General features: G+C 42.9%; 1 protein-coding gene across 28 annotated transcripts in view; it reads right to left on the bottom strand.

Moving 5' to 3' along the window:
* The window catches only part of kif1aa (kinesin family member 1Aa), a 291,200-nt gene that overhangs the window by 100,180 nt on the left and 175,449 nt on the right, over positions 1-15,571 (bottom strand). For 11 of the 28 annotated variants that reach the window (XM_080185366.1, XM_080185367.1, XM_080185368.1 and 8 more), the window contains one exon: positions 14,340-14,477. In XM_080185366.1, the coding sequence (XP_080041492.1) occupies positions 14,340-14,477 (138 nt within the window). Of the gene's footprint in view, positions 1-907; positions 1,196-14,339; positions 14,478-15,571 lie in introns of all 28 variants that reach the window. The other 17 variants (XM_080185350.1, XM_080185352.1, XM_080185353.1 and 14 more) reach the window with 2 other exon arrangements.

Here is a 15,571-nt window from a genome sequence, read left to right as displayed (position 1 = left end):
ACTGCCCAACTCATTAGATTTGGTAGGTCAAATCTTGGTGATTTCATATTCAAGTTCTACCTGAAGCGGTTTATTAGCGAGCCATTTATTTTGCCAAGTATGATGGCTGAAGTTGAGGTGAGTTGCCACACAACTCATTTCTCATGTGCTTTTCTGCTTTAGAATAAGCAGAGAGTGGAAGCTGCAATTCAGTCACCATATGCCCAAACATACAAGGAAATGTTCCTTTCCCTGTCAGTTTAGCCTGTCTTTGCTCTGCAAGACAGCGGCTAACTATCACTTGTTAATAATGTAGACTGACGGTGCAAATCTCACTCTGTGGAAAGAAACTCATGCACAGGAGTCTCTGCTCGGGTCTCACACTTCACAAGGAAGCCATAGGGCAGATATTCATTGCGGTCAAATACATACCTTCTGAAATCGACTTGCTCAAATGGTACCCTGGGTAGTACAGGGTCAGTGGGTGAATGTGAATATTTATCCCTGCATAAACTTCCAGATCAACTGTAATCATTATTGGTCTGATGGTCTGGTAACAATAAGTACTTTTATTTCACCACTCTATTGCATATTATAGGATTCCACTCTATCTGCTTAAGTGACTTTACTTTTGGAGCAGTCTATACACATGCTGCTTGTAATTCCTATGCATCATTTGACTTTTTCAATTTTTTACGGAGGAAGACTTTATCACTTTTTATAGCCTTTTGGTACAGCTTATTCCAGGTCATACCTTGAGCGAGACCACTCCCTCAGTGTAAGCCAGCAGCCCTAAGGCCAAACCTAGAGCTTGAGGCATTTGGTTCCCACAGCTTTGAGATGTGCCGTGACCACTTGCCACGGAGGTAACCATTCTCAGCGTGAAAGAGCTAGTCCCTTCCCATCATGCTCTAGAGACCTCACCAACCTTCCCACTAAACTGAACCAGGGTGAGCGGTCGTAAAACGGGTCCTGGCCATCATGGTGGATCTGGTACCCTTCGTCTCCCCCCAGGTCAGAAAAGGGATCGTCCAGAAAGGTTTCATCGTCCAGCTCCTCCTCCTCCTCCTCCTCCTTCCCATCATGGTGCTCGTCTGCGAGCTCAGTGATGTCAGAGTCAGGGTTCGAGAAGGTGGGGGAGGGGGTGAGATCAGCCATGCGCTCAGTCATGCAAGTGTTGAAAATGGGAGAACTAGTACAGCCAGAGACAGGGGAACTAGGGTTAGTACAAGACAAAGACATGTTAAATAAAAACCTCATCATTCCGCAAGCTGTAAGAAACCCTCTGACTGACAGTGAATATACTGTCAAGTTAGCCCCAGGGAAATCTGAAGTCAGTAAGCTATGGTCAGAAGCTGTTTCCTATTACGTATCTGTGGTGGCCAGAATTTTTGTCAAGCTGCCAATGGACACAAAGAGCAGAGTCCAATCGAGAAATATACCATCCATTTGGGTCACCCATTGGCAAAGCTGATGTGCAATGGATAGACTTTCTAAAATAAGAAAAACTGGAAAGCTGACTTAGGATGTTATAATATTATACAATTGTATAAAGTTTAAATCACACCAGCAAATGATCTTGTAGAGTGACGTGCCTGCTGAATGACCATGATGGTGTTGGGAAGAAGCACATCCTAGCAGCATTATCCCACCTGTTGAGGTGCAAAAGAAAGCACCAGATTCAGCCAAGCGCTTCTCACTGCCCGCTGACCACTTCTGACCCATCTCTTGCTGACCTCACAGAACTCAAGTTTAGTTTTGGAACACCCCAATCGGATTCATTGTCATTATCAGAGTGTTTCATACAGCAAAGCTTGCAGTTGGCATCCACATCACTGGACAGTCACATGGCCTTGCTGTCACCATGTTTGGTTTTTGCCTGGTAGCACTTGCAACGAGGACAGAATAATATAATACAGGAGGAGGCCATTCAGCCAATTGTGCCAATACAGGCTCTCTGAAAAAGCAATCCAATTAATCCCATCCCCATGCTCTTCCTCATAGCCCTGCAAGTATTTCCTTTTCCAAGTGTGCTGTATGTCCAATTTCTTTTTGAAAGTTACTAGAGAACCTGCTTCCACCATCCTTTCAAGCAGTACATTCCAGATCACAACTCGCTGCCTGAAATATATCCTCCTCACCCCGACTCTAGTTCTTTGCCAGGTCTGGTGAGCGTAACTGGAAAAGTCAATGAACAATTCAGCAGCTATAGTGTGATATGATGGTCCATTAGTCAAATATTTTCCCCATCAACAAGTCAGTGATTATCCCTGGTGTGGTCAGTCAAAGGAATTGAAAGTCAATCAAATAACCAACCCAGGGATTGGAAAATTGGACACTGCAAACACCACCCAAAGACAATTCCCACCTTCCTCATCACCTATTAGTTTTACTTTTTACAAAGGAAACTTTTATCCAAATCAGAAATGGATGTTCATTTAGCAACCAATCCTTGACCTAAAGAAGCAAGTGTATGAGGATGTTCAGAGGGCCAAGCTACACGCACAGATCAACAAATCATTTCAGTCCTCACTGAGTTTCACCTTGCCTTGTTGATATTTTGATGCATGCCAAGACAGCCTTTATTTGTGGATGGAAATCAGACTCAGCAGACACATGGATTGATTGGTGAAGTGGATGCCCAGAGTGCAAGTTCTCAAATAAATTTTCAAAATTCAGCATTTTCCAGTGAATTGTACAGAAAGTGTAAACAGCACATTGCAGAAATCTTTAAAACAGTATTCATCATTTTTTCAGGATATCACAATATGACATTCAAACTGTATGCTCAGTGCTCACTAAAATTCACCATGCATTGACCTCACTCTTTCACTAGAAGTGGAATGGTTCATTACTTGGGCAAGGAAGGCTGTGAAACATGTGAGTGGTACAGGGTGTGGAACACAGGAGTGACCAGTAACGAGTGTGGAACACAGGAGTGACTGGTACACTGCGTTGAACACGGGAGTGCACAGTACAGGGTGTACAGCATGGGTATATGAATTGTGTTTAATTGTATGCAAGCGGTGGGCATGAACTGGGGATTCACTAATGTCTTTATATATAAGCACAGACTGAAACACCTCTTATAAATAAATGGTTCTAAAAGTGTGTAAAAATTGGCTCCAGTTCTACAGTGCGTCAAATGGCTTTCTGATTATAACGTGGTAGCAGATGGTGGTTGCCCAAGAAACAAAGCACAAAGAAAATTACAGCACAGGAACAGGCCCTTTGACCTTCCAAGCCTGCACTGACCATGTGCAGGGTGAAAGGTGAAGGTCGGAAACAAAGAACACTTTTCAGACAATCCTAGAAACCATTGTGGAAAATATCAGAAAGCAAATATAAATTGTCAGGGTATAATAACCCTCTGATGTTCTCAGAGTTGTGAACCATATGACCAGTGGAAGAATGAAGTGGATATGTGACAGGGGTTACATCCCAACCAAATAACAAGCAGAGAATGGCCTGGGTGGTTTTGATCCTTACACAAAGTAAAATGAAAGGTATTGGGTGGGATTTTCTGGCCTCTCCTGCTACATGTTCGCCAGCAGCAGATACAACTTGCCATAAACGCTGGCAGGATGTTTGGTTCCTGCTGAAGTCTATACCATTTTGTGTGGCTTGCCTGTCCTGCAGCCAGATAACCTGCCATGGGGAATAGAGCAATAGGATCATCAGTTGGATAGCGGTGAAGATTGATAATAATGAATTTTTGGATGAATGTATAAGCTGCATATGATGCATGATTGAACTTTGAAACAGATGGTCATTGCATGGAAAGATACTTAACAGATTATATGAAAGATTGACGTATTCTTTCATGGGATGTGGGTCAGCGCCAGCATTTGTTGGTCATTCCTCATTGCTCCTGAACACTGAGTGGCTTGCTAGGCCATTTCAGAGAGCTGTTAGGTTGCTGGAGTTGCACATAGGCTAGACCAGATAAGGATGACAGATTTCTCCACATAGAAGGACATTAGTGAACATGATGGGTTTTTACAACAACAGCTTCATGGTCTCCATTAGATCTTTTAATCCAGTCTTTTTTTTTAAACTGGTTCCCAGAGTCTCTGAATTAATCATCCAGTGATAATACCACTACATCACCACCTCCCCTCAATACTAGATTTAGCTCATTCAAGCTAAGATTTGGACAGGTTACAGGTTTTCACTGGTATTTGGTTCTTGGAGGGGGAGACCTTGCTGGATCTCCAACAGGGTTACAGATTGACCTTTCTGACTGCTCATAAATACTAGAGAGAAAGCAAAGTGGGTGGATGCAATTCATCAACTGATTTTTTTTAACAAAACGAAAAGCTTGTTTGAAGAAATTGTTTAGAGTCCTGAAGAGATGTCATACAATGAAATGCTTTCTACAGAATATAATTTATCTTGATTTAAGTTCTTCTGAGATTTTGGTTGTGCATATAAACTATTTCTTTTAAGTAAGAAGGGAATCTCTTAATTGTGTTGGATTGTGTTCAATAGTGGGCATTAAATGGGGATCGATTCACACCTCTATAGATAGGAACAGATTAATTCACACCTCTATAGATACAAATGGAAACTGTGATGATTGTGTTAGACTACTTATCTGTAATTTGCAACTCTGTAAATAAATGCTTAAATAGTGTAAAAATTGGGTCCAGTTCTACCCTTCACCAATTGGCTTTCTGGAATATAACAATGGGGATTGGTCAATATACAGTCTGGAGCAAGGGTGGTGACCAGGATGAAGAACATGGGTTTAGTGCACCATGAACAGCTGGATCAATGGTCATCTGTGTTGTAAAATTTACTAAGCCCATCGTGTCTGCTAATGGGATTATTTAAGAATCCTTTTGGCTGCCTGCAAACTGACTTGGGACCAATGACTAATGGCTTCAACGTAATCCTCTTTGTACTCCTGAATTTACAGGGCTAAGTCCTGGTACACAACACAGCGCTGGTCAAAGATTCTGTTCATCACAGAATACAGCACATTACTTCTGCATTGACTATATGCCCCACAGTGAGGACAGACAGCTAAAAGCTGGGATTTGCCACTCCCCTCCAATGGGGGCACATCTTCAGCAGGTTGAGACATCTGCCTGCTATGGAAAAGCCTCTGTAATACCAATATGCCTATCAAGAGGATTTCTAACAGAGACTGGAAGACATAACACCTTGCTCAACAAGTACATAGCTGTGCTGAGACACCACTAACCACTCTATTAGTTACTATTCCCCAACAAACAAATCAGAGAACAGGGTTTAAAAATGACTCATCGAAGAGGGGTGACTTGATAGAGATCCTTAAGTTAGTGATTTTTTTCGGGTAGAAGTACAGAAGATGTTCCCACTTATGGCTAAGGAACAAGATACTGAGTAATAAATCCATTAAGGAATTCAGGAGAAGCCTCTTTACTTGAAGATTGTTATGATAGAGAACACAAGAAGATGGTGTGGGGAATAGACTCTATATAGGGGGAAGTTAAATAAACAATGGAATGAGAAAGCAGCAGAAGAATTCATTGCTGGGGTTAGATAAGGAAGAGTGGGAGGAGGGTCATTTGGAGCATGGACTTATTGGCCAGTTTCTGTGCTGCAAATACTTTGTAAACTTTATTCAGCAGTCAGCTGCTTCACAGCATGAGTCCAGTCAATTCAAACATTGGGTCAATGTGAGTCCAATCATTGGGTCATTGCTTCAAATGGCAGTTATGAGGGCAAGACACTGGAAATCTACCAGTTCCTCCCAAGCAGATGCAGCAAAAAATTTGTGGTAGAGGGCTTGAAAAGCTTGTCAATGGCAGAGACACAACATACACAGGTAAACATATGTGGATATTCCTTGCATTTCATTGAAAGAAGCCATATTGATCCAGTGATTGGACAGAATGGACTCACACGGACCCAACGATTGAACTTACACTGACCTAATGATTGGACTCACACTGACCCAACGATTGGACTCACACTGACCCAACGATTGGACTCACACTGACCCAACGATTGGACTGATTGGACTCACACTGACTCAATGACTGGGCTGAATGGACTCATGATGACCCAATGATTGGACAGACTGGTGAAACATATGAGAAAAACATTGAAGCTAAAGACCAGATTAGGGTGTGTTGCCCAAGTAATTGTACTTTATAAAAATGCATTGAGTATGGGAACTAATTGAATTAATTGCAGGCACAAATTCAACCTTGAGGATATCACATGGGATATCCATGGGAATTTAATCCAGGTTAATTTGAGTTATAAGGAGTGGCTGAATACATTGGGACCTTTTTCCTCTGGAGTGTAGGAGGCTAAGGGGTGACCATATAGAGGTCTATAAAATAATGAGGGGCATAGACAAGGTAGATAGTCAATATCTTTTCCCTAAGGTAAGGGAGTCTAAAACTAGAGGGCATAAGTTTAAAGTGAAAGGGAAGCAATGCAAAAGTGTCCAGAGGGGCAATTTTTTCACACACAGGGTGGTGTGTCTGAAACAAGCTGCCAGAGGTAGTAGTGGAGGCGGGTACAATTTTATCTTTTAAAAAGCATTTAGAAAGTTACATGGGTACAATGGGTATAGAGGGATATGGGCCAAATAGGGGCAATTGGGATTAGCTTAGGGGTTTTAAAAAATAAAGGGCGGCATGGACAAATTGGGCTAAAGGGCCTGTTTCCATGCTGTAAACCTCTATGATTCTAGGTCTCATTGGTCTTGGTCACTTGTGGGAGAGCTGGTGAGAGCCCCACATCAATACCATTGGGGAAGGCCTGCCATATTAAGGCCTGTCAGTACTTCAGTGGCCTGTGGCTGGCCTTTCCCAGGATCAAGCACCCTGAGGACAAAAGTTCTACCCTTTAAGAGCTACCAACCAATCAGAGGTCTTCAGTTCCTCATTGATGGGGCAGCAGTGGTAGGTGTTGGTAATGCACCTACCAGAGGTCATGATCAGTGAGGGGCACAGGTAACAAGCAAGTGAACATGGAGATCATGGGGACATCACTGGCTCATTGGAACAGGAAGAAAAGGCCCTCAGTGGTCACCTCTTCCCAAAGCCAGCCTAAAACCCTCATTCATGCACTGAGTGCCTGACAACGAAGGTACCCCACCACCAGCAAACCATTCCCCCAAGCCCTGCCCTCTTGCTCCACACCTCACCAGGAGCCCATAAAATAACACAACATTGTTTTGCCGTTCGGGCTCCCCGTGTGGCAACTGCCCCACCTCCTGTTGGTTGAACACCAGCAATAGTGGGATGAGGCCCTTAAGTGAGCATTAGATGTCCACTTCAGAGGAAGCAGCTGAGAAGTGGTCAGTTGCATAAATGTAGAGATTTGATAAGGATGTAACAAAGGCAGAGAGGGGAATTTTATTTTCGTGTGAATTTTCTGTGTGTTCAAGGTAGCTGTTTGAAACAATGGGGGGAATTCTCCCACAAGCGATGCCCCCAACAGGAAAACCAGTGAGATCCCTGCTGGTTCGTTTGGGGCAATTCAATTTGCAATTCAACCACATTTGCCTGGGGAGATTCTCGGAATTCTCCCAAACTTTGAATTTTTTTTTGATGCTGGCAAGGCCAGCTTCTCAGAGATCAGGGTGCCATTTTTAAAAGGTGCCCAGATCTCAAAGTTAAGTTGAAGGCCCAGTCCTCCTGCCGCGGACACTCAGACTTCCCCACAGACATGGCCAAACCTTCCCCACCCCCCCTACATCTCTTGTGTCCACAGGAGCAACCTCACCCCTTCACCCCCCGCCCCTCCCAGCGGTCAAAAAATGTCAGGTCACTCTTCCTCACACCATTCAGACATGAAGATGACATGGGGCTCCCCTCATCCAACCTCGCCATCATCAGTATTTCCACCCGAAAAAGCAATACCCCATTATGGACTCACCTAAATGTCTGGCCCCCTTCAAGGACCCCTTCAGGCCCTGCCCCTTGCCAGTACCACCCTATTACTCTGGGACCAGTCATTTCCCCGACCACCCAGGGGCTTCAGTGGTCTCCAAACCCTCCAATGTGACCATCATGCCAGGTCTCTGCTGGTGGAGACCAGTAGTCATTTTTGCCATTCTCACGCCGCACCAGAGGCCAGAGGATTCTGTGCACTGGGAGTTAAAAGGGTTATGCATATTTAAATACTATTTTAAATATTCTAATTGGCCTCCGACCCTTTCTGGGTGTGATCTGGTTTACACCATTAGAAAGGGCTGGGAGGATCGCAAACTGTTTGGCACCAGTTGCAAAGCCAATTTTTAGGCCTGCACGCTATTCTCCAGGATTGGTGCAATCTGCGCCAGGTGTAGTGAGGTCAGAGAATCACCCCATGATGTTGCAGGAATAGTTTATACGCTTAAGGGACAAGAGTTCTACTTGCTTAAAATCAAATGCCATGTCATATATGTTTTATAAAGCAATAAATGACAAAGAAAAACTGACAGCAAAAGCATACACAAATTGACATCAAACCTGGCAAACAGGAGATACAAAAATTAGAAAAACTTAACCAAATGGTAACAGCAACAAAAATGGAAACTGGAAAGGAAACCAGAAAGACTGTCTAAATCAACACAATTGCAATATTAGGATAAAGTAGGTGATCAGAAACAATGAATACTGACAGCAGCAATATCATTAATGAAAGTAAGAAAATAGTGGATATGTTGAACTTTGTGTTGGTATTTACGGTAGAGGAAGGGGATCAACATGCTGCAGATCTCAAGGAAACTGACATGGAAGCAGGGACAAGAGCTCACCAAAATTCACACAGGCAAAATAATGGTGAAGAGAATAATGAGAACCAGATCTTTTTCATCCTGGCGTTTTAAAGAAACCAGATAAGAACATTCCTGAACTATAATCTTCTAAAGTTCTCTTGATTCAGAATTCATTGCTCTAGATTGGAAAATTGCACATCTAAGAAAGGTTAGTCAATAAGATATATATACATATATATACTGGAGTCTATAATTAAGCATAGTATGATTGAATGCCTTGAAAATGTTCCGCTGTTCAGAGACAAACAGCATGAATTTGTAAGAGTAGATAGATTGTGCCTGATGAACCTGATTGAATGTTTTGGAGAGGTGACTGAAGTAGAGAACAGGGAATGTCTATATTTACATGTACTCTTCTCAAAGGCATTTAATAAAGTCTCTCATAGTGCTCTGGAAGCAGTTCAGATAAGGCTTACTAGAATAATACCAGGAATAGGCAGGATGTCTTATGAAGAAAGGTTGAACAGTTTAGTCTTGCATCTGCTGGAGTTTGAAAGTATAAGAGGCAATTTAATTGAAACATCCTGAGGGTCATAACAGGATGGATGTGGACAGGATATTTCCGGTTGTGGAAGATGGAACTAGGAGCCACTGTTGAAAAACAAGTAGTCATTCATTTAAGACAATGATGAGGTGAAAAGAATTCTCTAAGAGGGTTGCAAGACTTTGCAATTCTCTTCCTTAAAAAGTGGTTGAGGCAGAACTTTTGGATATCTTTAAGGCAGAGGTACATAAATTCTTGATTAGCAGGGAAGAAGGGTTATCGGGGTAGGCAGGAATGCGAAGTTCAGGTTAAAATTAGACCAGCCATGAATCTATTGAATGGTAGAGCAGGCTTGAGGGGCCAAGTGGCCTTTTCCTGCTAATTCACATGTTTATAATAAATTCACCCCCTTATATCTGAGCATCTTAGCACAAAACATCGTCATCTTATAAGAGTCATAGAATCAATGCAGAAGTAATCAATTCAGCCCATCGAGTCTGCACTAACTCTCCGACGGAGCATTTTACCCAATCCCACACCCACCCTACCCCCATAATCCCACGCATTTACCACACTAATCCCCTGAACCTACACATTTTTGGGTGCTAAGAGCCAATTTACCATGATCAATACACCTAACCTGCACATCTTTTGACTGTGGGAGGAAATCAGAGCACCTAAAGGAAACCCACCCAGACACAGAGAGAACATGTAAACTCCACACAGACAGTCACCCAATGATGGAATCAAACCCACTTCTCTGACATTGAGAGGCAGCAGTGCTAACCACTGTGCCACAATGGATTGTGGACAGAAGTTAAAAATTAAAACTAAAAATTAACATTTTTAAAAATTACAAAATTACATTAAAAATTGCAAAAATTACAAAATCACAAAGCAATGTTTATATATTAAGTGAATGGGCAAAACTGTGGCAAATGGATTGCAATGGAGGGGCTTAAGAAGAAAATAAATAGAACAAGGTGCATTCCAAATGTGTGAAAAGCTAAATCTAAGAGAGATCCAAAGTTGAATCATTGAAAGGATAAAAATAAGTTCAGAAAATAATCAGAAATGCCAATAGGATGCTGCCATTTAAATCTAGAGGACTACAGTTCAAGGGGGTGGAGATTAAGGCTGCAGCTATACAGAGTCTTGGTTAGACTACAGGTAGGGCTCTGTGAGCAGTACTGGTACCACACCTTAGGAAATATTCTGGCCTTGGAGGGAGAACAAGGTAGGTTTACCAGAATCATACCCAGGCACTAAGGGTTAGATTGCATGATGCAAACATGTAAAATGGGGTTGTATTCCCAAGAATTTAGAAGGTGAAGGGGTGATTTGAACAAAGTCTTCAACAAATAAGGGGAACAGATGAAGGAGATAGACAGAAACTACTTCCCTTGTTTGGGGAATTTGTGACTGGGGACATAGTCTAAAATTTACAGCTAAATCCTTGACCCCTTCCGGCACTGTAAATACAGAGGCAAAGTGAGTGTTCAACATGTCCCCCATTTCCTTATTTTTATTCACGATATCACTGCTATCAGTATTTATTGCTCCTGATCACCTTCTTCACAAACAAAGGGTGACCAGGAATTTGGAACTCTCTTTCGTTAACAGCAATTGATGCCAGATCAATTGTAAATGCTAACGCTGATATTGATAGATTTTCATTACTGAGGTATTAAAGTGGATATGTAGAGATAGCAGATCAGTCTTGATTCCTTTCTATGACCGAGTGGTTCATCATGGTCACAGACTGACTCAATGAATTCCCTGACCAGTTGCCGAGTGGCCCACGGATTTTATGCAACGTTATTTAATTATTTGCCTTGCTTAGCTAGTGCTGTTGAAATACCAAAATTTACTGGTGTTCTATGTGTCAGGTTTAATACACCCATGTGGCTTTTTTGAGTAACATTTTCCACAGCTCTCAAAACCAAAGACATAACCAAATAATGTTCCTCACAGATGTGATATTGTGACATCCCTTAGACTGATACTCTCTCTTACAGTCCAGCCTCTCTGCAATGGTCAGCCTCTGGATTCAATTAATCCAGTCATGGGCCTCAATCCCCAACACACTCCCTTCCTACTCTGAATCATAATCCCAATCATCAGCAACCCCCCTCCCTGCTTCTTCTCAGTACATTCCCTCCCTTTAGAATCTCGATCACCAGGGACTAGCTCCCTCCTGGCTCCACATTTGGACCCAATCCCAAGACACTCCTTTCATTTTTGGGCCATTCTTTCCCTGAAACAATTTGGCATCTTAATCCCCAGCGCACATCCACCTGCTTTGTGTTTGGACCTCAATCCACAGAGCTCCTTCCCTGCACCAGCTTTCGGACTAGACCCACTGCAGTCCTCTTGCTGACTGAGCATTAGATTTTGCTGTCTCCAAATGAGACAGACTCCCTTGCTTCTCTCAGCTAGACGTGTTGCAGCAGTTTCTGGCTGGAGCAGAGCCTGGGCTGCAGCTCTGCATCTGTCACTGTACTAGCAAGGAATCATCTGGCCAGAGATGCATGAGAAAATCACTGGAACCTGCACAGGCCCATGAATACTCATGCCAGGCCCCAGTGATCTCAGGTTCCTCCCAGAGTAGGACACAACCCCAGGTTTCTCTTGTGCTCGTCTACCACATTGGACAAAATATACCTGATTTGAGGTAGGGATGTACGCTCTGTAAGGCGGCAGAATTGGTTCAGCTCTGGCTTCCTCAGCACAGAAATTCCTCCACAGCATATTACCATTTTTTAATGAATACTGGTGGTCTTGTGGCATAGTGGGTAGAGTCCCTACCTCTGAGCCAGAAACTCCAGGATCAAGATCCCCTCTAGGCCTTGATAGCAAAGGAAAGTGTGTTTACAACATGGCTGAACAGGTTGAGTATCAATTTGTGAATCCTTCCAACAGGTGCCAATAGGAAAGATTCCTGGTCAGCGATGTGATGGAAAGAAACGGGAACCTCTATCGTCACTATCCATAGCTCCCTGCTACGGCATGCATGGCAACTCAGACTCCTGGTGGGGAGGGAGTCAGTTGGCTTAGTTGTATGGACAGCCAGTGTGGATTAACATGGTGTCAAAAGCAAAGAGTTCAATCCCCATTCTGCTTTCTTGCTCCCACCATGGTGGAGAGTGTGGCACTGTGGGTCCAACCTGCCTTTGGCAGAGAACTCAAGAAGAAGAATGGGCACTGCGTTGAAAGATTTGATTGTCACCTTGCTACGTGATCTAGGTTTTTAAGGTTGTAAAATATGCAATTAGAGCATCTGTGAAACAAGGTGACAGGAATGGGGGAAGGACAAAGGAATGGATGGTTATCAGAGTGAGTGTGAAAAATTGGAGATAGTGAAGTACCAAGAGAAAGTATGAGAGCAAAAAAGAAAAAAGAGATGACGAAGGTTTGGAGGGAAGAAGGGGAGGGAGGGAGGGGGAGAAAGAGGAGAGGGAGGGGGGGAGAAGGAGGGATGAGAGGGAGGGGGAGAAGGAGGGAGGGAAGGGATGAAGGAGAAGGGAAGGAAGGTAGAAAGATTTCTATTGATACACAGTGCATTTCAAAAAATAAATGATCATCTGGAACTTAAACAGCAGTGAGTTGAATGAACCATTTATCTATTTTGTTGGTGCCGGTTAAAGGATAAATACTAGGAGAACTATCTTGCTTTTCTTTGAATACTGCTGTGGGATCTTTTACATCTACCTTAGATAGCAAGTGGGGGCTTGGTTTAACATCATACCTGTAAATTGGTATGTCAAACAGTGCAGCATGCACTCAGTACTGCACTGGGCTGTCAGCCTAGATTGCGTGTTCAAGTTTAAAAGTACAAATAAAAACCGGTCAACATTTACTTCAAATGATAGAAGAGAAACAAATTCATGTTTCTGTAATAAATATTATCCAGTGAGATGTAAAGCTACTGATTTCCTGTCCCTCAAGTCTAGGCAGCGATTTGTGAGCCTGTAAGACTGTATGGTGTCCATCACTTGCTGCACACTAATGTTGGTATCAATCTTATTAGCTGTCCTGGTCTTGGAGACAAACAAATCTGCTGCCTTGAGTTGGGTGATTCGACAGCCCTCTGTGGCGAAGGCAGGTCAGCAGGGTGAAGAAACTACTGTCACTAATATGTGACAGATAAACTGAGAAACAGCAGCAAATAAAGGAAAATCGATGGTTATAAAAGGATCAAAGGAATATGGTTGAGCATCACATTTACTGGTTAAACCTCAGTATAAATTAAACAAACAACCATTCCTCCAATGTCATTGGCTCAATATCCTAGAATCTCCTAACTAATACCATTGCGAGGGACTGCGGCATCACAAGGGCTACAGTGATTCAAAGCAAAAATTCGCATTGATTTCTCAGGATAACGATGGGCAACAAATGGTGCTCTCACCTTGAATACTATCCAATCCTGGAGAAGGTGTGATACATGTGTGTGTCTTCCTGGCTAAACACCTTTGTAGCCAGTGTTGGTGAGGAAATGGGAATTATTGGTGACACACCCTGCTGCTCAATTGTGTTCGGTGCCATCTTAATTGGATTGGTGACTAGCTACACTTGGATTAGCCAAGCACCTCTCTCCTAAGCTGAAGACCCTTACTGCAGGCTGGACTGTAGAGAAAGCCTCAGCACCATTCCAGTGAAAATCAAGTCAAGACTCCAAGAGAAAAGCAGCAGTCAGAGTCTAGAGTGGACAGTCGCCACTCTCTTGCCCTCCTTGTGCTATTCCCATGGGGGCAACGCTAGAAATAAGCAGTGTCCATTCATATCACGGCAAGTGGGACATAAAATCCAGATCCAAATTGCATTACTGTAGATCATTACCTGTTGGCAGAAGGTGAACTAAGGTGCTGTGCAAGTCATTACATAGTGAGATTGAACTCCTTCTGGCCACTTACTTGTTTCTTGAAAGAAAAGGGGAGTACGAATTTTAATGCAAATCAATCAATGTTAAAACTGGAACATTCTGGATCTTTTCAATTTTAGATGAATCAGAATTTCTGATTGGCATCACTGCTCATTTCCACAGAGCATTACAATGATTAGATTTAAGATCAGTAATTCCAGAAAAAAAAATTAATGCATTCTTACCTTCCAACCAACCGGAACCACGGGAAGCGATCATAAAATGGATCCCCACCAGTCATAACATTGTCACAGTCATCAACCACACTGGAAGGCACTTCAGCAGCACGATCATACATCTCCCGCATCAGGTCCAGTCTCTGCCTGCAAGAGGAAGGAATCCAACACGCAGCAATCACAACAATATCCTCATAGGTGCCAGGCAAGGCACTGTTCAGGTGGCAGTGGCACACACAGTTTTACAGAATTTACACCTCTCGCTGCTCACACTGGCCATGGAGGTGTGAGCTCACAGTGACTTTAACATTGGTCCTAGTTCCTTTGAATCAACATATGAGTAAAGAGGAACAATGACTGGTGGGTGGATTTGAACGTTGGGCAAAGCGTGGTGACAACAAAGCAAACATAGTTGACGCATGAATACTATTTGGCACAGACAGCTGTATCACAAGAATGAACATATTTCAATTATCAAATACTTCTTTGCAAGTGTTCTCTCTGTGCACGAATCTGAATATGTGAGCAGCATCAAATGTTATTTAGACACCTGACAAGTTGAAAGGAAACTGATCACATTAGAGAGTTCAAAATAGTCAATTAAATCTTAATGCAGATAATTGTAGGGCAACTGATAAACTAAAAGTAAATTTGTGGATGCAATGAAGTAGGCCAGTGGATTGTACGGGATACACGGCTGCTTAAAAGGAGATGCCACTAAAGGTCACGGTTACATCACCCAAATATTAAGGGTGCTGATCTTGTTCTGCCTAGTACTGAGGGGAATTCCTCATTTCCCAGATGTAAAACGGGGGTCAAAAGCTCTAAGGGACAAATTTGGGCCTGAGCCTGTATTGTACCCATCAAAATGGGGTTCAAGGGAACATCCAAGAGCCTCGATTTAAGTTGACTTCATCCAAGAGGCACCCATTCCCAAGAAGCTGCTGGTGAGATTTGTATCTGGAACCTGCTCAGAGCTCGGGCCTGTAGATGGTCAATCTGTCTGGAGTGGAGGCAAAGGTCAGCCATGATATAAAGAAGGGTGCAACAGGCTCAAGGGGACTCCATGGTCTTCTTTCCGATGCAGATCTTTTATTTAAATTGAAACTAACCTATCTACAAGTGGCTGTTTTTTTAAACAGAGCTCTGTGATGAATTTTGAACACAGTAAGAAGACTCACAACACCAGGTTAAAGTCCAGAAGGTTTACTTGGTAGTAAACGCCACTAGCTTTCAGGGTT

This window comes from Carcharhinus amblyrhynchos, chromosome 3 (assembly GCF_965287045.1).
Source record: "Carcharhinus amblyrhynchos chromosome 3, sCarAmb.v2.hapA, whole genome shotgun sequence".
Classification (NCBI taxonomy): domain Eukaryota; kingdom Metazoa; phylum Chordata; class Chondrichthyes; order Carcharhiniformes; family Carcharhinidae; genus Carcharhinus; species Carcharhinus amblyrhynchos.
The sequence above is the reverse complement of the archived record's forward strand: the minus strand, read 5'-3'. Positions and strand labels throughout refer to the sequence as shown.